Genomic DNA, 26,962 nt, shown 5'->3' with positions numbered 1-26,962 from the left:
GTATCCTCAGAGTGGTCCCCTGAGGGTGCCTTGTAATTAATCTCCCAGCACCCTGCAGGAACTGGGGGCACTTGTTCCATTGTTTCTCTCTTCCCCTGGGTGTCATCAGTGTGATTGTTTATTCGTTTAAGGAGGTGAAATTCACATCGCAGAAAGTTAACCATTTTAAAGTCCTGTGGCATTGAGTACATTGCCAGTGTTGGTCAACCACCACCTCTATCAAGTTCCAAGGCACTCACCACCCCAGAAGGCAACCCCTACCCCTTAGCAGTCACTCCCCTAGCCCCTGGCAGCCACTAGACATTTCATACGGATGGAATCATACAACATGTGACCTTTTGTGCCTGGCTTCTTTCACTTAGTATAACCTCCTCAAAGTTCGTCCTCATTGTATCATGAACTTCCTTCCTTTTTATGATGGCCAAATAATATTCCACTGTAATGCGAGATCGCATTCTGTTTATCCCTTCATCACTGATGGACATTTGGGTTGTTTCCACCTTTTGGCTGTTGTGAATAGCGCTGCTCTGAACACGTGCACACAAGTTTTCTTTGAGTCCCTATTTTCCGTTCTTCGGGGCATGTACCTAGGAGTGGAATTGCTGGGTCACGAGGTCGTTGGTTTTGCTTTCTGAGGAACTGGCAGGCTGTTTCCCCACAGAAGCTGCATCAATTGTTTGGTTTTAAGCACCCAGGGAAGGGACAGCAAGCTGAAAGGAGGCGGGCTGGGTTCCGCAGACCCACAGCAACAGCTGGGTTTCAAGACAGAGTCTGGGGGCAAAAGGTGGGAGTGGGGAGGCCACGAGGGGCTCCCCAAAGCCGCCGCGCAGGCCCTGGCCTCCTAGCACAGTGAGTTCCCTCCTTCTGCCCACAGCCTGCCAGCCCCTTTCTTGAGAGAAACGAGTCAGTGTTTTTCCAGGGCAGCCGAGCACCCACAGCCAGCTGGGAAAGTCCCCGTGTGGCCTGAGCCCACAGCACGTGCTGCGACCAGGACGCCCCGGCGACACTCAATCCCCGTGGCCCGCCAGCCCCACCCACTAATCTGGCCGAGACCCCCCTGGGTCTCCCACGGGCACAAGGCGCAGCAACGCCTGAGGCTGGTGTGAAGGAAGAGCATCTGGGCAGGCGGGGCTGGGAGCGGGCTGGAATCTGGGGAATTCAGCCCAAAGTAATTGTAGATGCTCAGAAAACCAACCCAGGGAAATGAGATGGATGGGAACCCTGCCGGGCACCAGCCTCCAGCCCTCTGGTCGGTCGGAGCCTGGATGCGAAAAGCACATTCCCCATCCCCAGATCCTTCCAGCAGGCTCTGGGCTGCCAAGGCCCTGCTGCCCAGGGTAAGAACCCTTGCTCCTGGGGGCAGAAGTTCAGACAAATGGGGTCTAACTGGATGCACCTGGGGGCAGAAACAGATTATTGCAGCCCTGGTCTCCCCCCTCCAGGCAGGCCACCCCTAGCACCCACCTCCCCCCACCCCACCCTGATGGTGTCCCTGAGAGCCCACCTACAGCTCCCTGGGTTCCTTTGATCAGAATCGGACACCTCCTATGATCTGGCCTCTGACAACCCTGCCACCCCTGCTTGCGCTCGTCCCTCTGCTGGCATGCTGGTCTCCCTCCCTTTCTTCTGTCTCGAAAACTCTCCTGCCCTTCCAGGCCCAAGGGCAAGCCCCACTGGGCTCAAACCCCTCTTCCCCAGGCACCAAGGACACGCATTGTGGACGCTTGTCCCTCGAGTACCAACCTCACCCCTGGTCTCATGGTCGTTGTTTCCTCCCCTGGCTCCCCCACCAGCCCGCAAACACGTCGAGGGCAGTGCCAGGTCTGAGCTGGCCCTAGGGCCTCGGGGACTGCCCCGTGTAGCCGACCAGGAGTGTGGAATGGATGAATGAATGAACAAGTGAATAAATACCCAGGGATTATGTCAAACAGAGCTCCTGCAAGTCAATAGCAAGAAGACCCCATTTAAAGAATGGGTGAAGGACTTAAACCTTTCTCCAAGGAGAGACAAATGGCCAACGAGCATGGGAAAAGATTCTAAACGTCAATCATCATTAGGGTAATGCAAATCAGAACCACAGAGAGGAAATACCTCGCACCCACCAAGATGGCTATGATCAAAACAACAGAAAATAGCACACACTGGTGAGGATGTGGGGAAACTGGGACCCTTAGGCATTGCTGGTGAGAATGTAAAATGGTGCAGCCGCTGTAGACAGCAGCTGGGAAGTTCCTCACAAAGGAATGACCATAGCACCCAGCAATTCCACTCCTAGGTGTGTGTTCAAAAGAATGAAGGCAGGCATTCCAACAAAAACCTGTCCACAAATGTTCACAGCAGCACTAGTCACAATAGCCAAAAGGAGGAAATAACCCAAATGTCCGTCAACGGATGAATGGATAAACAGAATGTGGTCCACCTGGACCGTGGAATATTATTTGGCCATGAAAAGGAATGAAGCACAGACACATGCTACATGGATGAACCTCAAAAACGTTATACTCAGGCTTCCCTGGTGGCTCAGTGGTTGGGAGTCCGCCTGCCGATGCAGGGGACACGGGTTCGTGCCCCGGCCCGGGAAGATCCCACACGTCACGGAGCGGCTGGGCCCGTGAGCCATGGCCGCTGAGCCTGCGTGTCCGGAGCCTGTGCTCTGCAACGGGAGAGGCCACAGCAGTGAGAGGCCCGTGTACCGCGAAAAACAAAAACAAAAACAAAAACATTATACTCAGTGAAAGAAGCCAGACACAAAAGCCCACATATTGTATGATTCCTTTTCTATGAAATGTCCAGCAAAGGTAAATCCACAGAGACAGAAGCAGGGTAGGCCAGGGGCTGGGGGAGGGGCAATGAGAAGTCACTGCTTCCTGGGTGCGGAATTTCCACCTGGGGTGATGGGTAAGTTACGGAACTAGATAGAGGTGATGGTTACACAACATTGAAGATGTATGAAATGTCACGGAATTGTATACTTTAACACGGTGAAAGTGAAGTGGCAAATTTTATGTTAAATGAACTTTGAACACGATTTTTAAAAATGCTCTCTGGGCTTCCCTGGTGGCTCAGTGGTTAAGAATCCTCCTGCCAATGTAGGAGACACGGGTTCGATCCCTGGTCCGGGAAGATCCCACATGCCATGGAGCAACAAAGCCCATGCGCCACAACTATTGAGCCTGCACTCTAGAGCCCGCAAGCCACAACTACTGAGCCCACGTGCCACAACTACTGAAGCCCACGCGCCTAGAGCCTGTGCTCCGCAACAAGAGAAGCCACCGCAAAGAGAAGCCCGTGCACCGCAACGAAGAGTAGCCCCCGCTCGCCGCAACTAGAGAAAGCCTGCACGCAGCAACAAAGACCCAACGCAGCCAAAAATAAAATTAATTAATTTTTAAAAAATGCTCTCTGTACACAGGACTTCCACACTCCTGGCCATAGGTGGGATCTGTGGAAGGGGACCAGAGGGGCCTTGCCCGGGTGGTACCCTGTATGCTTCTCCCAGGCAACTGGTGCTGATTCAGTAGGGGGATGGGAGCCCCCAGCCGTCCTCCAGATGTCAGCGTGTAGAGTAGAGGTAAAACAAAAGCTTCAGAGAAGAGAGTCGCACCGTATACCAGGAGCAAAAATAATCAGATATGGTTGATAATTCAGAAATGATTTCAACATTGTCTCCCTTAGAATGTGGAGATTTTTTTCACCTAAAGATATTAAATATTCCCATTCTGAGCACCCGCCTTGGACAACACAGCCCTCCGCTGTGTCTCAATCCTCTCTTTGCAAGATGAGCCTTGCCATCCCCGTGTTACAGGAGTGCGGACTGGAGCTCAGAGAGGCTAAGGGACCTGCCCAAGGCCACACAGCCAGGTCTCTGCTTCCAGAACTCAGGTGGAGACAGCACTGTGGCTCAGAGCACAGCACACAGTAGGAGCATAATATAGAAGACGGCCTGGAGTGGGAAACTACACCCACTCTTCATTCTCAAAACACAGCTTACGGGCTTCCCTGGTGGCGCAGTGGTTGAGAGTCCGCCTGCCGATGCAGGGGACACGGGTTCGTGCCCCGGTCCGGGAAGATCCCACATGCCGCAGAGCGGCTGGGCCCGTGAGCCATGGCCACTGAGCCTGCGTGTCCGGAGCCTGTGCTCTGCAACGGGAGAGGCCACAGCAGTGAGAGGCCCACGCACAGCAAAAAAAAAAAAAAAAAAAAAAGAAAAAAACACAGCTTACATCCTGCCCGCATTTAAAATCCTCCAGGTCACTCGTTAATTCGTGCAGGTTTCTGGACAGCTGCTGGTGCCAGTGGTTGAGCTCTGGCAACCAGTCCGGTGCCCCGTCCATCCCCTCTCCCACAGTCTGACCACTGGCCTCCCTGAACAGGCCTGGCCCGCCTCGCCCCAGGACCTGGCCTCACTACACCTGAAGACCTGCCCGCACTGTTCCTTCCACCCGGAGGGGAGGGGGCTGCAGATGTGAGCGGCGCGTTAGGAAACCGTCAGAGTGGGAAAGGGGTAAAAATACACGGTGGCTACAGAACTGATGCCCTGCTGGAGACAGGAAGGGGACTCAGGCAGCATTCTGGGGTAACTGCAGTTTGGGGTGAGGACATGCTATGGGCACTCAGCAAGGTGTCCCACCGGGTGGGTCCAGCTCTCACCCTCTGGGAGGCTGCCCGCCCAGGTGCCCCAGGAGAGGCTGGCAGGGCGGCTCTGCGTGGCCCTGAGCACAGAGGAGCCGGGCGGGGCGCTCGTGTTTCAGTTGCTGACTTTTTCCATGGAAAATTCTGCTCTGGGCTCATCTCCCTGCACTATTCAGGGAGGGGCCTCGGGACACAGGCAAGATGCCAGGGGGAGTGGGCAAAGCTGAAAGTCTGGAACTTTCCTCACTCCTGGCCTGGGCCAGTCCCATGAAGGGAGCTCGGAGGAGGAGGGTTTCAGGCCCTGCAGACAAGAAGCCCCCACCTCGTCCCCGTCCCCGGGGGCTGTGGGCAGGGCTCTCTGATCTCAGACCAGAGGGCGCTGGGCTGGAGCCCGGCATTGTGCAAGGAGGGGGCTGCCACTGAACAATCGGAAGGTCTTTCTCCTGCCAGAGCGGTCCAAGTGGATGGGGCTGCCCCAAGGACGAGGGGGTTCCAGCGGGGCTGAGGGGCAGGTGACCACTGCCAGGTGACAGATGGGCAGAGAAGTGGCCAAGGGCGGGGGGCGGGGGTCTTTGCTGTATCATTAGCTGGGTACCAGGCTGCCCACCTGGCAGCTCTGCGGGGAGGGGTTAGGAACATGAGCCCTGGTGCGGGCCAGCTTGTTTGGAACCCTGGCTCTGCCTTTTCCTAGCTCTGAGACCTCAGGCAAGTTTCTTAACCTCTCTGTGCCTCAGTTTCTACATCTGTAAAGTGGGAGTAATAATAGCCATGATACATCACAGAGCTGCCGGGAGGGGTACTTGAGTCGAAGTACATGGCACTTCATAGCTGGCCTGTGGTGAGAGGTCGTGGACGTTGGCCATTATTAACTAACCCTCACAGCCTGAGACTGGAGCCCCATTACTGACCCTCATTCATTGAGCCCCCAGGATCCAGCCCCCTTGTGGGGGGGGCTGTTTCTATCAGGGGGACCGATGCTTAAACCGGCAACTCTGAAGCCAGTGGGTGCTCATATCAGCCACTGCATCCACCACCAAGGGGTTCATTCCTGGACCAGCTCTTCCCTCTGACCCAGCAATTTCACACTAGGGTCTATACACCCAAGAAAAGTAAGCACTTACATCTGCCGAAGGTCATGAACGCGGGTCTCCAGCTCAAACTGGGAACAGCAACCCAGGTGTCCATCACCAGGAGAATGAGAGATTCTGCAGTACATTCACCCAGCCAGATGCAAACCGCTTTCACGGATGACTCCCCCAGACACCATGTGGAGTGAAAGACGGGAGAACGCCGATGCTACCACGTATAAGAAGCTCCAGGCAGGGGCTTCCCTGGTGGCGCAGTGGTTGAGAATCTGCCTGCTAATGCAGGGGACACGGGTTCGAGCCCTGGTCTGGGAGGATCCCACATGCCACAGAGCAACTAGGCCCGTGAGCCACAACTACTGAGCCTGCGCGTCTGGAGCCTCTGCTCCGCAACAGGAGAGGCCGCGATAGTGAGAGGCCCGTGCACCGCGATGAAGAGTGGCCCCCGCTTGCCACAACTAGAGAAAGCCCTCGCGCAGAAACAAAGACCCAACACGGCAAAAATAAATTAATTAATAAATAAACTCCTACCCCCAACATCTTCTTAAAAAAAAAAAAAAGAAGCTCCAGGCCAAGCAGAACTCAGAAGTCACCCTGAGGTGGGAGGCACTGATGGGGAGGGGCCAGGGGGGAGCCTGCTCTGCCGGGGGCCCGAATGTTCTCTATCTCAAGCTGGGCAGGGGTTACACAGGTGCCCATGTAGGTGAAAAGGCATCAAAATGCCCATTAGAGATTTCTGCACTTTATGTAAGTTATACGTCGACAAAAAAGTAAACTGTTGCAATACAAGAGTTTACAGGACTGGCAGAGCAAGGCAAGAATACAAACTCCAAGTTTTCTTACAAAAATTAAAATAAAGAAAGCACAATTAAGAAATAAAATGCGTGGGGCTTCCCCAGTGGCGCAGTGGTTGAGAGTCCGCCTGCTGATGCGGGGGACACGGGTTCGTGCCCCGGTCCGGGAAGATCCCACATGCCACGGAGCGGCTGGGCCCGTGAGCCATGGCCGCTGAGCCTGCGCGTCCGGAGCCTGTGCTCCGCAACGGGAGAGGCCACAGCAGTGAGAGGCCGGCGTACCGCAAAAAAAAAAAAAAAAAAAAAGAAATAAAATGTGAACATTAAAAATCATTCCTGGATGCTTTGTGTGCCCGGCCTTGAGGGGTGCTAACCCCTCCTGCAGCACATGCTCCTGGGGGCTGCTGTGGGCTGGGCCCCCGTCCCCTGCAGGCAGAGCTGGGTTAGGCCAGAGTACAGCCCAAACCCAGGCTCAGAGGCCCGGGGATCCAAGGGCATCCACAGCCTGGCTCTGCTGAGGGCTGCCCCCTGCCTGCCTGCCGCCCTCTGCCTCTGCCTGGACTCCGTCCAGATGCTGCCAGCCTGTCCCCACTGGGCCCTGAGCCTCTGGGAACCCTGAATAGAGAGGCAGGCTGACCCAGCAGCTCCCGGGGCAATAAGAAGCGTGGGCGCGGGAGACCCTGAGGAGCGTGACATTGGAGGGAGCCCTTCATCAGTGGGACCCCCCCAGGCAGGGCCCTTCTGCTCTCAGCCTGCCCCCGGGCAGCGCTCGGGGCCAGGGGGCAGAGCTGCCCACCTGCTAGCTGTCCTCTGCCCCGAGGAGCTGGGCCCACCAGTGGGGCCAGACCCTGACGGGCAGCCTCTTCCCAGTGCCACCCAGCCAAGGCCCCTGTCTAGGCCAAGCGCCCAGCCTTAGGGCTCTTCCTTGGGAAACAAAAGCGGGGACCCTGAGGACCCAAGAGGGGTCAAATGGGGGAGCCAGTGTCTCACCAATGCTCAGGATTAGAGCCACCCTGCCCCTCCCCGTCTCTGTGTAGGACACCCCTGCTTCGTTCAGGAGCTAATGCCCTCCAAACCTGCCTCAGCAGCTAGGAGTCTACCCTAAACCTCTCATGCTGTTGGACTCAAGGTGGCGTGAGCACCTACTGTGTGCGGGACTCTGGGCTCAGGGGTCCCCTCAGTAGCGGGACGGGGGGCAAATGTTGTGAAAATAATTATAATTATTATTGTTATCCCTCAGAATAAGGACTGAAAGGCCCAGAAGGTCCAGCCACCTGCCGAGTAGCTCAGGGAGGGAGGGAGGAGGGAGGAGGAGGGAGGAAGCCGGGACCAGGACCCATACATCCTGGCTCCAGACCGGTCAGTGTCTCATCACCCTGTCCCTGACCCTCAAAGACAGTTGGAGAGGTCACCTGTCCACCTGGAGAACCATCCTCCCCCATCGGTCCCTGGGGGCACGAGGCTACACTGGGGGGAACCTCCCAGGAGGGCTGCTGAAGGAGGCCCCCAAACCTGAGCCAGGCCCTCCCCACGCAGGCCGCGCGCTGCTCCAGGGTGGTGGCCCATCTCATTGCCCACTGTGCAGTCTGCCTGGCCTGCGCCAGGCCCAGCTGAGCCTCCGTGGTCACCGTGGAGCTGCCGAATGAGTGACGGACGGACGCATCAGCCAGTGGGACGCGTGAGGGCAGCTCGCACTCAGCTGCCGGGGCCTCCCAGGACAATGACCCCGCTCGCGTGGACAGCAGGACGCTGCAGCTGGCACGCTCTCAGCGGGGCGGGGGACCCAGGCGCACCCCGTTTTCTCTTCGACTGTTACAGGTCGATAAAGAGCAGATTTTATTCCCACTTTACATATTGTTGAGAAACAATGTTTCTCCGGATGAGGGCCTGGCACTTCGACCCCAGGATGTGGGCAGGGTGCCGGGATGATGGGAGTGAAGCCACCCCAAAGTGCCCTTGATAGGGCACTGATCCACTGGCATCTGCCTGTCTTCCTACTTAAAGAGCCAGAGAGAAGTGGCATCATTGCCAGCCCGGGTCCACGTGACAGAACAGCCTCTCAGGCCCAGAGGAAGCCTCGAGCCATCTGATCTGTCCTCGGGGCCTTAAAACTATGGCCACGGATGTGGCCGCAGGAGCCAGGCACCTCCACCTCAGCATCTCGTTTCTCCTACAAATTCCCAAACAAGGACTCCACAAACCACAGCACAGGATAGAGATACCCCCGCAGAGGGCAAACGGCCTACCACGGCATGGAGCCCCGGCTCCCTCTCACTGGACAGAACACCAGCTCTAATGCAGCCCACCTATCCCCAGGGCTCTGGGTTGGAGCAGCCCCTGCCCCTAGCCAACCACAGAATCCTGGGCATGTCCCCGAGGCTAGGACTGGAGCAGCACTCCATGGGGGAGACTAGGGTCTAAGTACTTTCCGGAACCCAGACCTCATGACTAAGCCCACTGGGCCTCAACACCCCAGACCCCTCCCAGAGCCCCGAGAGCCAGGAGGGGGGTCGCTGGGGGACATCCTGCTTTCCTCCTGGGGAGGAGGCTTGTATCACCTTTGGGAAGGTGAGCAGTGATGAAAGAGGGCTTCCCGCCGGCAGCCCAGGGCTCCCTCTGCCCTCCGGGGCGGCCCACCCCACCCCCAGTCTGCCCCTCCGCCCTGCCCCCGTACCAGCAGGACATGGCTTCAGGGCCCGAGCCAGGCCTCCCGGCCCGGCCCTGGGCTGCTCCTCATTGGCCCTGGGTGCTGTCAGTCATGAGGCCGGCCCTGGGCACACCCCTACCACTCACTCTTACCCTCCAACACTCGGCTTTCCGCCTCTGCACCTTCACCCTCCAGTTCCTCTTCCCAGACCTGCTGATCTCACCACCGCAGAGACCCTCCTCCGAGAGGCCTTCCCACCCACCGGACCCCCAGGGAGCCAGGACTCTGTGCTTGACCCCCTCAGGCTTCTCCTGATGCCATTTGGGGCAGGGTCTGGCCACCACCACCAGCTGAGGGATCGCCAACATTGCCCAGCACCCAGCCGGGCTCTGAGCTGCCCTTGGACGTAAGCACCTCCACCCCCATGGAGGTGGGGACAGGCGGGCCGAGATGGCCAGATCCCCAGCCTGCCTCCAGGCCCCCATCCCTGGCCTGGCCCCGGCCGCCCAGCTGCCCAGGACTCCTCCAGCCCACGCTCCTGGCCCGGGCGCTTTGTAATTCTTCCTCCTCAGGCATCCTCCGGCAAAATATTTGAAGAATGTTCTAATTATCTGCGATCAGCCAGGGAGGCGAGCCGGGGTCCACTTGTCCAGGAAGTAACTCCGCAAATACCTGGGAGGGCGGCACCTGGCCCCCACGCCCACCCAAGGCTGCGTCCCTGCCAGCCTCTCCCTCAGGTGGGCAGAAGTTGGCCCAGGACGTTACAGCCACAGATGGCCTGGAAGAGGCTCTCCACCGGCTCTGGAGCCCAGCAGGGCCCCGTGGGCAGAGTAGGGGGCAGGGGTGCATGCTGGCCTCAGTGTTCCTGTTTGTCAAATGGGGACAAGAATGTCTTCCAAGTCTGGGGTCACACTGCAGACCCCCTGGGCCACCATCACAGTCCCAGAGCCGGCACCACAGGGTCCCCTCAGCCTTCCCCTGTCAGATGGATCAGGATAGAGCGGAACGGGAGGCTGGGGGCTGATGCAGCCAGTGCAAGGGCCTGGTGGCACGCAGGCCACCTGCCCCTGCTCTGATCTGCCTTGAATCTGCACATCTCCTTCCCCAGCCGGGGTTCTAGGCCAGCTTGGGGGAAGCATGGGGCTTGGGGACATCCCCAGACCTCAGGAAGGCCACTCCAAGGCTGTTCTGAGACTCAGTTTTCTCATCTGAAAATCGGACACAATCAATCCTCTGTTGGCAAATGCCTTCTCCCTCTACTGGATCAGGAAGTAGCTGAACCCCTGGGACGTGGCTGGAGGCGATGCAGGGGAGTGGAGCCTGTGCAGAGGGCAGGACTGATCGCAGCCTGCCTGACCCTCTGACCTGTCGCCTAACCTGCCCAGTCACAGGGCCTGCACTTATGGGGGCGACAAGACAAAACAACACCCTTGTGAAAAAAAAAATCCAACAAAACAAAAAGACCACCCTTCCTGAGCAGTGTCCCCCACCCTGTCCTACTGCATCCCCATGGGGTCTCTTCAGGGTGGGCCTTGCCAGCCCCCTTTACAGATGAGGAAACTAAGCCTTCAAGAGGACACCCAGCAGGGAGCTCCGTGGTGCTGGGCAGGGAGGAGGGTGTCCCGAGCAGCCTGGAGAGAGGCCTGGAGGCAGGAAGGGGCCCAGCTGGCCCCCCCGCCCGCCCTGGCCTCAGTTTCCCATCTGCGGAGTGAGGGGCTGAAGCGACAATCTAGGTACCTGCAGCTGTATCCTAAAGAAGGTTCTCTGGGTTGGGGTCCTGTGTTCGAATGCCGCTCAGCCACTGACTCTCACTGGCCTCTGGGAGCCTCAGTTTACCCATCCGTCCAATGCTCGTGGGCAGGGCCTCCTGCGGGCTGGCTCTCTGCACCTGAGTCTGGCCGCTGCAATCTTTCCAGGCCACTGCTCCGCTCAGCTCGCTGCCCGCAGCGTTCCCGGGGAAGAGAGCAAAGCGTCCGCCTGCTCCCTCGTGCCCCCGGCGGGCGGCTGCCAGCCCGCCCTCCCCACATAGCTGGCATTCCTGGCCTGGCATCCTGGGACCCCACCCTGGTGAGAAACCAGGCAGCCTGAGGGAAAGCAGGTGGCAGGCAGGGGGTCTCGGGCAGGGCTGCGGCCACCACCATCCACCCCCACATCTGCCGAATCTGTGAAGTCGGAACCTCACCTAGTCATTGTGACCCTACAACTTCAGGACGTTGACCTCTGACCTCAGAAACTTCCAGACCTCTGCTGGGCATTTAGGCCCATCATGACACTCCTGAATTCCGACCACACTGGACCAGCAATTCCCCCTCCAGGGCCACCCTGACCCCCTCCAGCAGCCAGGCAAAATTCAAGGCCCAGCTTGGTACCCCCTCCTCCAAGAAGCCCACTCAGGTCTCTCCTCTGTTCTCCCTTCCTCCTGCCCAGCATGGTTACATCTAGCCAGGCTCCTGAGGAGGCCTTTAGGGGCTGAGATTCAGCAATACCCGCCTGGCCAGGCCACACTTCTGCATCCTCTGCTGTGCCCTAGACCTCCCCTAGGCCTAACCCCTGACCTTCCCTAGGCCTAACCCCTGACCTTCCCTAGGCCTTACCCCTGACCTTCCCTAGGCCTAACCCCTGACCTTCCCTAGGCCTAACCCCTGACCTTCCCTAGGCCTTACCCCTGACCTTCCCTAGGCCTAACCCCTGACCTTCCCTAGGCCTTACCCCTGACCTTCCCTAGGCCTAACCCCTGACCTTCCCTAGGCCTTACCCCTGACCTTCCCTAGGCCTAACCCCTGACCTTCCCTAGGCCTAACCCCTGACCTTCCCTAAGCCTTACCCCTGACCTTCCCTAGGCCTAACCCCTGACCTTCCCTAGGCCTAACCCCTGACCTTCCCTAGGCCTTACCCCTGACCTTCCCTAGGCCTAACCCCTGATCTTCCCTAGGCCTTACCCCTGACCTTCCCTAGGCCTAACCCCTGACCTTCCCTAGGCCTAACCCCTGACCTTCCCTAGGCCTTACCCCTGACCTTTTGCCTCGCTTCAGGTACAGGTGGGGATACTAATACCCAGAGGTGCCACAGCACCTGAGGTCCCACAGTGAACTGAGGCTCGAGCAAGGATGAGACCCCTGGCCTGGGCCTTGGCCTTGGCCCCGATGCCCCAGATCTGTCGGACGCGGGGGCGCCTGCGGGCCTGGATGACCAGGATGCCAGTCTGAAACCTCAGGACAGACGGATGGACGGACAGGCGGGCGGAACAGGTGGGAGGAGGCTGGCAGGCCCCACTGGCCCATGGCCAGGCTGGGAGTCTCGGCGCCTAGTGGCTTGGCCAGCACTTCGGCCTTCCCGACCACCGCGGACCTGGTGTGAGCCACGGGTCTGGGGGACAAGCCCCTGTGGACAGTGGGAAGCGAGCCATCCCCTCTGTGCAGACTGCAGGGCTGAGTCCCTGCCCTGGCACTAAGCCTCGGGCAGGCATCCTGGAGGGTCCCTCTCCCAGGAACAGATGAGGGTGAGACCCTGCCTGGGCCCCTCAGCACCTCAGAGTGGAGTGTGAGTGTGAGTGAGCCCAGCCCCTCCAGGCTCTCCCCCGTCCCACAGCCCTGCCCTCTGCTCCCACCGAAGCTGGGGCCCCCTCCAAGAATTCCTGGGCCCCCGGGGCCTGCCCAGCCAAGTGCCTCAGCTTGGATGCCTTTTGGGATGGCTGTCCACCCTCCCCAGGAGGAGCCCCCTCCTCACGCCCCCCCCCCCAACCCTTCAGCCTGGCTGTGATGACCTGAACGATCGGTGAGCGCTTCCTGGGGCTAGAACACCTCCCCGAGCTCAGGGGGCCCCAGGGCTTGGCCCAGGTGGCCCGGGGTCCTGAGCACCACCCTTGCCTTCCACTGCCAGCCCCCGGTCAAAGGAGAGGGGCAGTACCTTGTCCCCAGCCACCTGGCAGCTATTTGGTATCAGAGCCCAGAGCAGGACGGGGCTCTGCAGCCTTTCTTCCCGCCTCCGGCTCTGCCCCAGGCCCTGTCTGTCTCCTCAGCATCCGCCCACGGCCCTGCCATCCGCCTGCCTCCCCTTTTCCCCCCTCCCTCAACCCCCACAGGAGTCCCAACCGCAGAAGGAAGGTCAGGAGTGGGCTCTGGGTTACGCTCAGACTTGACTGCAAACCCTTGCTCTCCGCTCCTCTCTGGGACAGGATGGGAGGCGAGCATATGACCCAGAGGGTCAGCCAGAGGCTCCCCTCCGACGCCCACTCCCCAGGCGGAAGCTAGACATCGAGGACTTCCCTAGGCCATGGAGTCATCAGCGCTCGGACCCCGCCTCACTCCTGGAGCTACACAGAAGGAAATAAAGAAGGGCCCGGGGTAGGGGGGGCGTGCAGGGGGAAGGTTCCACGCCTTACACAGCTCCAGGAGCTGCGGCCTGGAGTGAAGCCCTGCCTGGCCACACAGCCCCAATGTGGCGTTTCCAGGCCAGTGTCTCCGGGGCCCCCCGCGCCCTGGGTGATGAACCCAGAATCCCTGTGTGCTCCGAACTACTGGGGACAGGGTGAGTGACCAGAGCCCAAGGCTGCGATTCCCTGTCCAGTGCGCCACGGCACCAGGCTCACGGCCAGCCCTGGGCTCCTGCCCCGTCACCCCCTGCACGCTCCTTGAGAACCCCGACGGCCCGGCGCCTGGCATCCCAGCCTATCTCATGGACCTGAGACTCAGGAGGGCTGCCCTGGGAACCTGGGCATGCTGGACACCATGCTCCACCGCCGGGGCAGTGCCACCATGAGGGGTGACGCTGCCAGGGCACTGCCAGGGGCTCGGTCCATTGGGGCCACCAGGCCGGCACTTTAGCCTGATGCAGGGCCCAACCCAGGCAGACGGGGCACAGGACACAGGACAGGCAGGCCCGGGAAGATGGGGACAGCAAGGTGATGGATCCGGCTGCTGCCGGAGGGGGCATGTCAGCTGTACCTGGAAATTCCCAGCACTCGCAGCCACTCACCCGGGAAAGGTGGGAGTCGGGATCCTGGCAGTCATCCTGGCACCCAGACCACCCCGTGTCCACCTGCGCCAACACACCTGGGACCTGGAGGCCTCTGCCACCACTGGGCAGTGGGCCCTGACCAGGTCAGCGGGCCTCGCTGAGCCCCAGACACACAAGCAGCCATCTGACCAGCCAACATGTGTTTACTGGGAACCAACTGAGAGCCGAGTGCTGTGCTGGGCGCTGGGGGAGGGGGCAGCGGTCAATCCCACAACCGCAGGCCTGGCCTCTCCGAGCCTGGGTGCTGACAGGGCTCCCCTCCCACACTCGGCCTCCCATCAGCCCTGCAGATCCCGCCGGGGAAATCCGCCCCCTCCCCTCAGCACCCCCTGCGTCTGAGGCCGGCGGGACCAGCCTCCTCCCCTCTCCCCTGTCGTCCACCCTGAGCCCGGGGGCTTTCCTTAGCTCTGGATGAAGCTGCCAATCCCAGCCCTGCAGCTCCCCAGGCCCGGGGCAGCTGCCCTGCCAACACTCCGACCTCACCTCCCACTGCGCACCCCACTCTAACCAGCCGCCACCACTCCCCGTCCCCCCAGCCCCAACCCCACCATCCCCGCCATCCCACTGCCACCGCTGCAGCCAGCAACGCCACCCTCCTTCTCTCCGGCACATTCTTTAGGACCCAGTTCAGAGGTCACCTTCTGTGAGAGGTTTTCCCTGGTCTACCCTCACTGCACATGGACTACTGTTCCCGCTGCGGGTACCACAGGGCTTTGCATAATCGTGGGGAAGGTAGCGGGCTTCCCAACTCCACCTGCACACATGGCCAGTCTCATTCCCCTGGCACAGGGGCTGCAGTGGATGCTGCTGGTGTGGAGAGCAAGCTGGGACTGCTGGGGAGGACGGGCGGGAGGTCAGGAGGGGAGAGGAAGGCCCCTGAGCACCGAGGCTTATCACCCGGATGGAGAAACTGAGGTCCAAGAAAGGGGAGGGTTGCCCACAAGGTTTCCTCAAGTCTATGGCACAAGGCACCATACACATGCTGACCCGGCAGAGGTCACCAGCTGGCCAGCTGGGGCCACCTCCTCTCTGCTCAAGCCGGTCTCAGAGGAAAAAGGTCAGGGCCCATGGCAGGGAGGGACCCAGGGCAGGAATCTGAGGGCTCCTCGGCTCCCCCGCATCTACCAGGAAAGCTGTCCCTCTGGCCCCAAATCCAAACGTGGAGGCAGCCCCTGAGCTTGAGAGTCGGAGGCTCATGACTCCTGGTCGACGGACAATTCTAACCAGCTGGGTTAGCTGGTTTCTCCGCCCATGTGAGGTTACAGGCAGCGAATTAGAAGCAGTGGAGTTTGCTCAAGGCAGGAAACCTGCATCAGCAGAGCGCCATGAGCCGCAGCACAGGCCTAAGGGTCAGGCAGATCCGGGTTCGAATCTGGGCTCAGCCCTGTTGAGCACGACCTAGAGGGTTATTCGGTGCTCTGACCTTCACGCTCCTCCCAAGTGGGAGGCCCTTGCTTAGCTCCCCTTTTCTGGCAGCCTGGGAGGGAGCAGATTCAAAGCAGACCCCAGATGTCTGCACACATCCACTCCATGAGAGAAAGCCTTTCCAGGGGGGCCTGGTCCCGCAGAAGTGGAATGCAAAGCCCTGTGTCCCCAGTCAGGGGCCCAGGGGGCAGGTAGTATGTTCTGGAGGAATTCCTATTCGAAAGGGTTTTGCAGTTTGGGACGGTGAAGGCCTAAGTCTCAGCTCTGGATCCCTCGACACCCTGGCCCTTGGCACCCTGGCAGCACTGCCACATGCTACAGGGAGGGTGAACCCAGCCACCACCAACCCTTCCAAAGGCTCCTGCCAGGGGCCTGCTCCTTCATAGCTCCAGCTGGACATGGCAGCAGGGCTTTCTAGCACAAGGAATACCTCTGGCCTGGGAGGCACGTGGAGAAAGGTCGGGAGCAGGGATGGCCATGGGGGGTGGTTCCAGAAAGGGATGGAGGCCCACAGGTGTCACTGGGGTGGGACTGCCAGGGGCTGCTGACTTGGGCTCTTCCAGACCACAGCTGATGCCAGGGAGCTGCTTGCTGGGCAGGGTGGAGTACCCCCTCGGTCCCGCTCCAGGCAGCCGGCAGGCTTTAGGGTCTGCGGCAACAGTGTCTACCTGGGGGCTGCAGAATTTTAGTGTCTTCTACTCACAGCCTCAGATCGAGCCCTTCTGGCATCCCCAGTGCCTCAGAGGCCACCTGCTCCGGCCCGAAACTGGGAGAGGCATCAGTGGGCAGGGGTCCAAGCCCTGCTCTGTGTTCCGCTGCTGAGGCTGTGGGATGACCTGCCCAGGGCCTCAGCATCTCCATCCACGGAGCAGGCCATCCACACCACATGGCTGCCTTACACAGGGGACCAGGAGTTCTGGCTTCCTTCCAGGCAAGGCCTTTCCCCATCATCCCGAGCCCTCACTCCTACATCTGCTTGTATGCCTCCAGGGCTGGAGAGCTCACTGCCTCCCTGCCAATAAAGGGGCTGGTCCAGAGGATGAGGATGCCCTGGGTGGGAAGCAGGACCGGGAGGGGGCCTGGGCAGGCGGAGCAGCTCTGTGATGGAGACCGGGAAGATGGAGAAAGGGAAGAGGAGCGCACCTGTGCCCACCCCCACCCCACCGGCTGGCCCAAGGGGAGGCCCCTGCCCTGAGCCAGGGAAGGAGGACAAATGGTGGTTTTGTCCTTGGCCAGCCGGCGGCCCGCACCACACAATGACCCTTTCATCAGGCTGAGGGAGCCCTGGGCCGGGGTTTCATCTGACAAGGGAGGGCGCCGGCCTCCTGTCCCCTTGCTGGGGGAGTTGGGGCGGGGGGGAGGTGAGCTGTGTCTGAGCTGGACCCAGGACCATGCAACATGGAGGCCTCAGGGAGCCAGCTGAAGCCCCTCCATCTGCCCCAGGAGGAGCGAGGCCCCAGGAGGTTAGGGGGCTGGCCACAGGCCACATGGAGGGGCCTGTTCTGGGTACCCCAAATCCTGAGCTGACAGAGGGTCTGCATCCCCACACCCAGGGCCTCCACCCCACCTCACCCCCTCGTCTGCCACCACCCGCAGGGTCCTTCCAGGGCAGTCGGACCATGGCATTGGTCCAGGTCCCCAGCCCAGTTCTGGGCTCCCCGCAGGCTGAGCAGCCCTGGCCCCCTGCTCCCCAAGGCTGGCATGAGGCTCGGGGGGACATAAGTGTGTGGGGAGGGCAGAGGCAAGGAGTGCAACTTGCCAGACCTGTGTCCGTGGTGTGCCCAGAGAAGCCCAATGAAACAGTGTGCAGTCAGGGCGTCAAAAATCAAAAATCACCCCCCTTCGTGGTGACCTCCCCTCTCCAGGGCACCTCCAACAGCTGCCTGTACCACCCCGGAGGCCCCAGAGATCCCGGGACTCCTCTCGCTATTGGACCAGAGCCGGGAGGGCTGTTACCCAGAGGTGACCTCAGGAAAGGGCCTCTCTCCTGGACCCTGACATTCTTGTCTGCCCACCTCAATAAGATGCCAAAAGGCTCCCTGGAGAGGAACCCTGGGTGGATGTGCTTGCCAGTGAGTACCGTTCCTTCTTCTAAGAGTCTCTGTTGTGCTCCTGTTTAGTCTGGGCAACTCCTATCCATCCTTCAAAACCCTAAGTGTCACCTCCTCTGGGAAGCCCTCCAAGATCCCCTAGAGAGTTCATTACTCTCTACTGAACAAGCACAGACACAGGGCCTCCCTCTGTCACGGGTGGCCAGCCTCCCTGCTCCTAATAGCTGAGAACGACCCCATCTTCTGAGCACTTACTGTATACCAGGCAACCAGCAGAGCTCATCTCAGCATTTGCCTGTTGAAGTCTCACACCCCCTCTAGGTTACTGTTCCCATGGCCCCCACTGTACGGAGGACACAGCTGAGGTTACGGGATGTACCCAGGCAGTAAGAGGAGGAATGATGATCAGTGAACCTGGTGTCTGTGTCACCATCAGGCCCCTTGGCTTCACAAGGACCAAAGGGAAACGTGGTTAGAAAATGGCCCCTTCTCCTGCGGGCCGCAATACATAGCTGCAGGACCTAACGCAGCCCTGGGAGGAAGCATGGGGGGACCCACCTTCCCCTCCTGACCCTCCCGCCCCACACACAGAAAGTCGAAGGAGTCATGTCCCAAATGCACCACCTCCCCCTTTAACTAGTGGCTGACGAGACTCACTCACACGTCAACGATGTCTCGAAGTTCTCTGTGATCAGAGCAGTTCTATTCGTATATCTTGAGCTGGGGGTCCCTTGGGGGTTGAGATTTTGTCAGGTTCCCCAGCTCGGCTCACCCGTGTGCACACCCCTCCACAGAGCCACACGTGCTTCTGAATCCCAGTGGCGTATGGGCCTGACCTGAGCCTGTGCTGGAAGGATCTTCATTTCCAAGTGACCGAGGGCAAGCATACTGAGGCCCAGAGAGGCCCGTGGACCTGCTCGAGGCCACACAGCAGAATTCCTCCCGTACCGGGACACGCACAGTCTCCTAGGCCAGGAGCTGCTCCTCCCCAGGGCAACCTGTCCCCTCCTGAGCCGGTGGCCCCATTCTGACCCCACGTAGGCTGCGATACCATGGGAGTGGGCCTGATTCAGCAGCCCCCTTCCAGGGTCACGTCCACAGGGCTTCTGGAACTGCGGTTGGCACCACCAGTAAAGCCACAGCGGCAGAGCCGGGAAGAGGCCCAGCCTTGGCAGGGCAGTGGTGAGCGCCCTCACCCCCACGGCCAGGTGGTCGGTGAGTAACTGCCCCGTCACCATGACTCACTCTGGTCCCCAGAGTGGCGGTCACCATGAGAAACTCGTACCGGAAGATCTGGGGGGATCACTGCAGCCAGCCCCACGTCTGGGAGAGGGCGGCCGAAACCGGAAGGGACCTGCCCAGGACAGTAGGTCAGCCTGGTCCTGGCACGAGGCCTGAGCCTGGCCCCCAGACCCACCGAGCCGGCACCGCAGGCCTTCCCCTCGGCCTGCAGCCCCCCACCTGCCCTCCCTCAGGCCCTTGCTGATCCTCACTGGCCCTGAGAGCGCCAGCTCTGACAACAGTGGAGAGCCGCGCTGGCCGGAGCTGCCTCGGATGGCCAGCCAGGCCAAGCTCAGAGTCCGGCAGGGGCTCGGGGCTCTTCCAGGCCAGCACACCCGTCCGACTAGATCAGTGGCAGCGGCCCAGGCATGCATCTGGGATTCGCTGTGCACGGACCACAGCCCGGGATGCGGAGCCGGGAGAGCAGCCCAGATGAAAGGGGCAGGATCAATTGTCCGCCAGTGTTTGTGATCCCAGCAATGGATGCCTTCTGGAAAGTTCTCTGGGGCAGAAAGAAGCCTCTGCCCAGGGCCCCCTCCTGCCTCTGGCATCCTCAGATCCCCAGGGCCAAGCTTTGGGAGCATTCCGAGAAGGCTACTGAGATGGGCTTTACCACTGACCCCCAACTGTGACTGAAGCACTTTGCACGGCTGCCTCACCTGCATTCAGGCCTCAGCTCATAGGCGGCCCACAGGGTCTTCTCTCCACACTCACATTCATTTGCACCACTGAGGACCTGCTTCCACCCATGGCATCTTACACACCTAAGCCTAACCCTAGTCAGCCCTATGCCCACCAACAGTGGGGGGAAGCCCAGCGATGCCGGAGCCTCCCTCGCTCCCTCTCGGGAACGCTGGTGTTAGTTTCTGCTCAGGAAAGGCTGGCCTCAGCACTTTCTTCCCACTGGGGCTGAAGGTCAGGCTGGACTGACGCTGGGGCAGGGGTTGCTGATGGCGGGGCAGGGGGCAGAGTCTGCCTTCCTGCCCTCCCCGCACACACACACACCCACTCCAGACCCCAGCACCGGCCCAGGAACGTTCGGGGAAGCTGTTGCCTTAGGAGAATTTCTGCCAACAAAGCTGGCAGTGCACACTCGAGGAGCGAGCCTCTGTGGGCACAGATGGTAGTCACGGCAGGCCTGGATTTGGGGTGCCAACCCCCAAAGGAAAACTTAGGGTCTGTGGAGGTGTACTGGCCATCACCTGCCCCAGAGCCCCTCAGCTGCTGCCCCGGCATCCCACTCTCACCAGCTCCTGAGCCCCGAGCCCACCTCCTCGTCCCAGATTCTTACTCCAAACCACCCGGGGAGGACTCCTGGTTTCCCACCCCTGGACACCTCCCCGTTAACGCCAGACCTCAGCCAGCTGGCTCCGAAAGCGATTTCTTAAGCAGAGTAGCTACCGATTCCCTAGCAAGGCTTAAGATTGACATGCTGGGGATTCTGGGAGGGGGAGACTTCTGGATCTCCACCCCCGACCTCTGAGAACCAGAGGCTTGAGATTTCAAGACCTCCTGAGTCGATCCAGATCCCAGGAGGAACGCCACAGCAGGACTTTCTGGCCTGGCACTTCGCAAGTCTGAGTCCCCAATGATCAGGCGTTCCCCACCCGGCTCGGAGCCCTGCCCTGGGCGGCCTGCCTCCCCCCCCCCCCCAAATCCAGGCGATGCCTCCGCAGCCGGGGCTGCCCGCCGGGCCTGGAGCGCTCTCTGCGCCCGGACCTTGTAATTATGTCCCACAGCCCGGGAAACCGCGGGCCTTGCAGCATCTGGCTGCGGTTGCGAACTTTTGTTTCAAGATGCGCGACTATTTATAGAAGGAAAACTGGTAGGATAGTAATTTCCTAGGAGCTGGAGGAGAAACTGGCTGCGCCTCTATTAAAAGGGGGCGGGGGCGCGGCGATTTATTAGGACTGCGGCCGCGCGGGGGGGAGGGGGTGGCGCGGGGAGCGGGAAGGCAGCGGCTGCCCCCTCTGGCCGCGTTAGGCGACCCCGGACGTGGCCCGCGTGTAAAGGAGGGGGAGGGGGAGGGGAGGAGAGAAGAGGGGGAGAACTGGCTCTGAGGTTTAATCAGTAGCATCCAGCTTAAATTCCCCCAAACGGCGGTTCCATAAATCAAACGTCTTCTTAAATCGGAGGCCAGAGCATATGCGTCCCATTAGGAATCCGGCGAAGCCACCGCTGCGCCGACGCGCCCCTCGGCTCCCTGGGCCCGGACGGGCCCTGCCGGGAGCTTCCCGGAGCCCGGTGGGCGCTGCCCGGCCCGACGCACCCGCGCCCCACGCTCCTCGCACTGCCTTGGCCGGCCGCACGCGCTCACTGCGCGCCCCCCTCGCCCCGGACGAGGAGTCGGCCGCGGCGAGGGTCGGGCCGCTCCGCGCGGCGAGAAGCCGCGCGAAACCACGGCAACCTCGGAGGACAGCTTGGGTGCTGTCTGGTGGGACGCGGCGTGCACGTGTGTGCCAGTGTGTACGCGGGGGAGCGGATGTGTGCGTTCGGCTCTCTCGAGTGTGGCACGGCCGTGCGGCCGCGTGTATTTATATAGGGAGGGGGATCCCGTTGGTCCAGGATTCGGCTGGGCGGCGCAGGGTATCTCCGCGCTACCCGCGCGCCCTCCGGCCCTCGCGCACGCCGTGCGCGCAGCCAGGTCTACCGGCGCCGTCAGGCCTCCAGCGGGCCACCCTTTCCCTGACCTCAAGGCCAGAGCTTCTCACTGCCTCAGCCGCCCCCCAACTGCTCAACTTCGGCGGCCTGGGCCGGCTGGAAGACCCACAGTACCCCCGCTCCCGCGCGCGCCGGGCACCCGGCGCCACTGCCGCGTTCCCTGCTCGCCCAGTTCCAGTGCTGGAGCCCAGGGAGGGGTGCCCCTCACCCGCCCACCCCGCGTGTGACCCGCGGCACTCACAGGTAGCTGCCGCTGGACAGGATGAGAAAGATCTGCGGGCAATAGACGGAGAGGAGCGCGCTGCGCGGCGACAGCAGGAGCATGATGGTCCGGCGCTCCTGGCGGGGCTGCGCAGGCCCCGCGGGCAGAGCGCGTGGGCCAGCTGAGGCCGGGGTCTCCGCGGCCCTCCCAAGGTAGGGCGGCGGAACGCGGCGCTAGGGACCCGAGCGCGCGGGCCCCGGCGCAGCGGTCGCCCGTGCCCCGCCTCCAGGGCCGCGCATCTCGCTGGGGCTGGGGCTGCGGCGGGCGCTGGGGCTGGAGTGCCGGGAGGCGAGCGGGCAGTGGGCAGCGAGTGCGCCTCGGCCGCCGTCTGGCCCTCCGTCCGTCGATCGGTCGGAACCAGCTCTGTCGCTCGCTCTGGCTCACGTCTTCAAGTCTCCTGAGGCGCGCGGCTGCCATTGGACGGGCCACCCCTACATCCGCCTCCTCCGCGGGCGGGTTTTTTAAAGGGGAGGCTGACCGGAGCGTGCGGCGGGAGCCGCCTCCAGGGCTTGCCCAAACCGCCTTGGCTCGGACAATCCCCCCAACCACCAACTTCAACCAGCCACACCGCTCTGGCCCGCTCTGCAGGGTGCACCTGGGGGGAGGCACCGCGGGAGAACCACGCGGGGGCGTGCGCTCCTCCTGGGTGTTGTGCTCCGCAATGTGTGCTTCTGTGTGCGTGCACGTGCCTGCATGTGTCTGCGCGTGACTGCGGGAGCGTGGGCGCGTCTGTGAGCCCGCAGGTGTGTGCGCCCAAATGCACTGTGTTCGCTGCGCCTCTGCCTGCGTGCGCCCCTGGGTTTGGTGACACTGGCTGTGGGTCGCATGCACTCACTGCCATGGCCAACCAGGCCCGGCGTGGTAGGGCTCAGCAGTGCACCAGCACGCCGGCGTCTCTGCAGGGTCCTGCCTCTGAGTCTCTTTGGACAGGCTGCGCACTTGTTGGAGACCCCCCAACAAGTGCATAGAGGCCCCCAACTCTGGCTTCCCCCACCTCACTTCTTCTACTCTCCTCTGAGGGGTTGGCTGGGATAGGTGTGGGGCAGAGCACACCCACAAGAACACACTTCTCTGAACAATCCTCCTTCCAGTGATCTTTTTAAAGCCCAAAGCACAAGGCTTTGAGTCCCACCTCCTATTGTCCGCCAAGCCAGGCTACATATGAATGTCTCTCTAGATGCAGTGTAGATCCCTTAAGCAGGAGTGAAGGCACAAAGAGGGAAGGTGACAAGACGGGAGAGGTCTGTGCAATATGGCCAGGGGCCCCTGAGGGAGTGGACTTCCTGGCTCCTAGTCCCCAGCATCCAGGAGGAGCGGGGGCCGCCTCCCCTACCTTCACCCCTCTGGGCCCTTCTGCCTCTCCTGAACCCCAAGAGCAGGAGGCGGTCATGGAGCAAGGCTCATCCGGAGGCTTCCTGACCCCAGCTCCAGTGCGCAGAGGGTACCCAGACTCCAGATGGTTCCTCGCGGCCCCGGCTCGGCCTCCTCCAGGGCTGCAGCTTGGAGGCTGCTCAGTTCCAAAGTGAGGAACTGTGCCTCCTCAAAGCCGTGCGTTTTGAAACCGCCCCAATCCAAGGTGCATCTGCTCTTGAAGCCCCGATACGCAAAAAGGTTTCAAGGGCTGAGTTCTCCGTTCCTGCCGGCCCAGGGGCTCCCCCAGAGGCGGCACATCTGCACCGGCACCCGGGCTGAGGGGCATGTGTGTATGGGGGCTGCACGTGTAGACATGGGGGTGAGGGAAGCTGCTCCTGAACGTTCATAATCATGGGGGTACGGGCGGGGGGAGGGGGCTGTGAGCACGGAAGAGTCCCCCAATACATACAATCTCAAGATATTTCCTTGGAACTTTCATGATCCTAAAATCCCATCTCCTGGGATTCGTCAGGGCCCTGGAACACACTGTCTGGAGGAGTCCCCAGGTGCCTGCCGCGGCTGTGATATCATTACCAATAAGAAAAGGTCGACTTTACTGGGACGCCCCCAGATCAAAGGCCCTCAGGGTTAACCTTCCCAGCAGCCAGTGGAGAAGGTGCTACTGCTACCCCATTTTTCAGATGAGGGAAGGTGGGCTGGGAAGTTGAAGAGCTCGCCCAAAGCCACCCAGTGAGGAGTGAGGGGGAGGTTGGATCCCTGAGCCTTGTCCTTAGGCACTGGGCTTCCAAGTCATTTAACCCCTTAGGTCACATCTGGCCCAGCTGCCCCTTCTCCCCACCTTGTGTAGCCAAGACGGCTTGCAAAGAAAGCAGGCCCCTTCACTCCAGTACAGGCACCACCAATGTGGTGGTGACAGGGGCTGAGTCCCCTGAGTCCCCTCCCCTCCCCTCCCCTCCCCTTCCCTCTCTTTGGCAGGTCCCAGGCTGACTCTCTGGCTTTCCTGGATGTAATTCCACAGGGGTGTTTGGAGGTCACATCTTCTCTCCCCCAGGACTGGGAGAATATATGTTTTAGGGGGCACGCCGGGGGAGGAGTCCCCCCTCCAGGGCTCCTTGGTGGGGCAGAGGACAGAAAGGCTCAGCGAGCTCTGGTTCGCTGTCTCATGCGCTCCCAGAGAGGCTGGCACAGGTGCCTGGGCACACAGGCTGGGTCTCACTCACTGGGTTCTCTCTACTCGGACACTGGCCACCACCCTGTTGAGAATGCCCAGAGCTGCGGTCCCATTTACAGAGCGGAACGAGGAGGTTCTGGAAGGATAGGCGAGGGGGAACCTGCCCGAGCTGACGTCCGCCTCGAGCCCTGGCCCCAGTACTGGGAGCCCAGGCCGGGCACCGCCTTCAGCTCCTTCCACAGTCCCAGGCTGGGGAGGTGGGGGTGGATCCCTAGAGTTCTTCCTGCAGCCGAGGGAAGGGGTGCTTGCAGAGGACTCCTGCTGAGGGGCTGGTGTTAGGCAGAGCAGTCAGAAGCGGACGGCCCAGCTTACCCTCGTGCACAGTGACTTGGCCTCCCTTGTCGCATCGCTTCCTAGTCCTTAAAACGGGAAGAGTGAAGGCACTCACCTCCACAGCTGCCAGAAGGCGGCGAGGCCTCAGTGCTGAGAACCGGGCAACACGAGGCAAGCCTCATTAGGGGGTGCCTATTACATTAGGGGGCCCAGGGGGAGTACCCGCAGGGGCTCCTGGAGGGTCCGGAAAACAGGGCCTCCCTCCCCACCCCCACCCCCCAGCAGACTCAACACTGACTGCACCCTTACCTCCGGTAAACACACACCCAGGGACGCAGCCTACAACAGACCCACAATAGACAGTGCCACCAGCAGCCGCAGACACGCCCGCCCAGGCCTGCAGAGCTGAGGCTGGGACAGGGAGCTTCCAGCCCTGCCTGTGCGGCCGCTGGCCTCAGTCCCTGCCGGCCCTGGGCCTCAGTTTCTCCACCTGTAAAATGGCGGAGGAGGCGCTGGATGGAGAGGCAACGGATGAAATTACTCTCCGGTCTGCTTCTACCTCTCCGCCTGGGAGGCCGCGGCTCGGCCGGCGGCACCGGCGCCGGTCCTCCCTCGGGGCTGTTCACCGGCTTTGCCCGCGGCCGGGACCGGGCCTGCCTTCCCCGCCCGCCCCCCCCCCCCCCCCGCCGCCCACCCTTGGCGGCGCACAGTAGGCGCGCAGAGCGCGTCGGGGCGCGGAGCCGTGGGCCCCCCGGGCTTGGCGGACCGCGCCCCCCCCCTCACGGTCACACTGCCCGCCCACCCCCGCTTCGAGCGAGGCCGAGACAGATTCTGTCTAAAGGAGATCGCAGCTCAACAGGTAAGGACTCGGCTGGGTTCAGGAATGTGGAAATACGACTCGGGGCAGCTACTGCCTCAAGCAGCGAGCGCGGCCCGCCGGGAGCCCGCCCGCCCGCCGGGCCGCGCGAGGGGGAGCGCGGCGAGAGGGGGCCCGGCCGAGGGCCCCGGGCGGGCGGGGGCGCGGGGCCCGGACCGAGCCCGAAGCGGCCGGGCCGCCCGCGCGGCCCCTCCCGAGCCAGCCGGACGAGTTGTCAAGGTAATTTCAACACGTCCGGGTGATGGATAGAGACGAAGGGCCGTGGCGGGTGCCCAGGCCGGCGCGCCCGCTGCCGGGGTGCGCGCCCCCCGCCCACCCGGGGCCCTCGGCCGCCCGAAGCCCCCCGCCCCCCGCCCCGGCGCGCCCTCCAGGCGGCGAGCGCTCGGCCCGGGCTCGGCGCCCAGCGCAGCCCGGGGGAGGGAAGGCGCGTCCCACCCCCGGGGCCTGGAGCCCAAACAGGTGAAAGTACGCGCCGGGCACGCTCGCCGCTACCAGCAAGCCTGGCCGCCCGCGCGTCCTCCTCTCCCTCCTCCAACCCTGGGCTGGGCGCCCCTCGGGCATACCCGCAGCTCAAAGGGCTCGGCTGCGTCTCTGCAGGGCCGGGGCGAGCGTCCAACGCGCAGGCCAGCCCCGGATCCCCGAGAGCTGCCCGTGCCCCCTTCCGGTCCCCACGTCCCCTGGGGGACACCCTGGAAGCGGCTCCCCTTGGCTGCTCCGATCCCGGGCACCGGACCCGACCACGGGGCTACTCACCCGAGCTTCACGTAGAGAACGCCAAAGCAGAGAAACACGTAGAAAATCCACTTGCGAAAGTTTCTGTGCATGATCCAGGGAGGGGGGCTGCGCCATAGACAGCGGCGGGCGGAGGGGACGCGCGGGCCGGGCGAGGAACGGGCAGGAGTTGGGGGCTTCGGTGGACAGCTCTCAGCCGGCGCTGCGGCTCCGGCGGCCGGCGACGCGCGGGCACTCGGAGCGCGCTGCCACCATGGTGAGCCCGGGCCGCCGCCGCCGCGTGCGCCTGGGGGAGTGACCTGGGCCGGGGGCCGCAACTTCGGAGCCGGACTGTGTGACCGCGGGGCCCCACGAGGGCCGGCGGGGCCGAGGCCCGAGCGCGGCGGGCGGGCGCTGCCTCCACTGGGCGCAGGCGCCTGGGGCCGTGCGCGCCTCGCCGAGGGCTGCGGCGGCCAATGTGTCCGCACTTGTCGGCCTCCGCAGGTGACTCGCGGCCCCGGCGAGCGAGCTGCGAGCGTGCGAGCGCGCCCCAGGTAGGAGGATCCGCCTCCCGCCCGCCCTCCTCGCTCGCCGCGCGCTCTCTCGCCCTCGCTCGCGGGCTCTCCCCTCCCTTTTCTCCTC

The 26,962-nt window shown here is 62.0% G+C and overlaps 1 protein-coding gene across 2 annotated transcripts in view; it reads right to left on the bottom strand.

The window, feature by feature from the left end:
* Positions 1-26,433, bottom strand: part of WNT7B (Wnt family member 7B) — a 50,511-nt gene extending 24,078 nt beyond the window's left edge. The window contains exon 1 of one of the 2 annotated variants that reach the window (XM_065887770.1): positions 26,363-26,433. In XM_065887770.1, the coding sequence (XP_065743842.1) occupies positions 26,363-26,433 (71 nt within the window). Of the gene's footprint in view, positions 1-21,833; positions 21,917-26,362 lie in introns of those variants that run through there. The other variant, XM_065887769.1, reaches the window with a different exon arrangement.
* Positions 26,434-26,962: the final 529 nt, after the last annotated feature.

Source organism: Phocoena phocoena, chromosome 11 (assembly GCF_963924675.1).
Source record: "Phocoena phocoena chromosome 11, mPhoPho1.1, whole genome shotgun sequence".
NCBI lineage: Eukaryota > Metazoa > Chordata > Mammalia > Artiodactyla > Phocoenidae > Phocoena > Phocoena phocoena.
The sequence above is the reverse complement of the archived record's forward strand: the minus strand, read 5'-3'. Positions and strand labels throughout refer to the sequence as shown.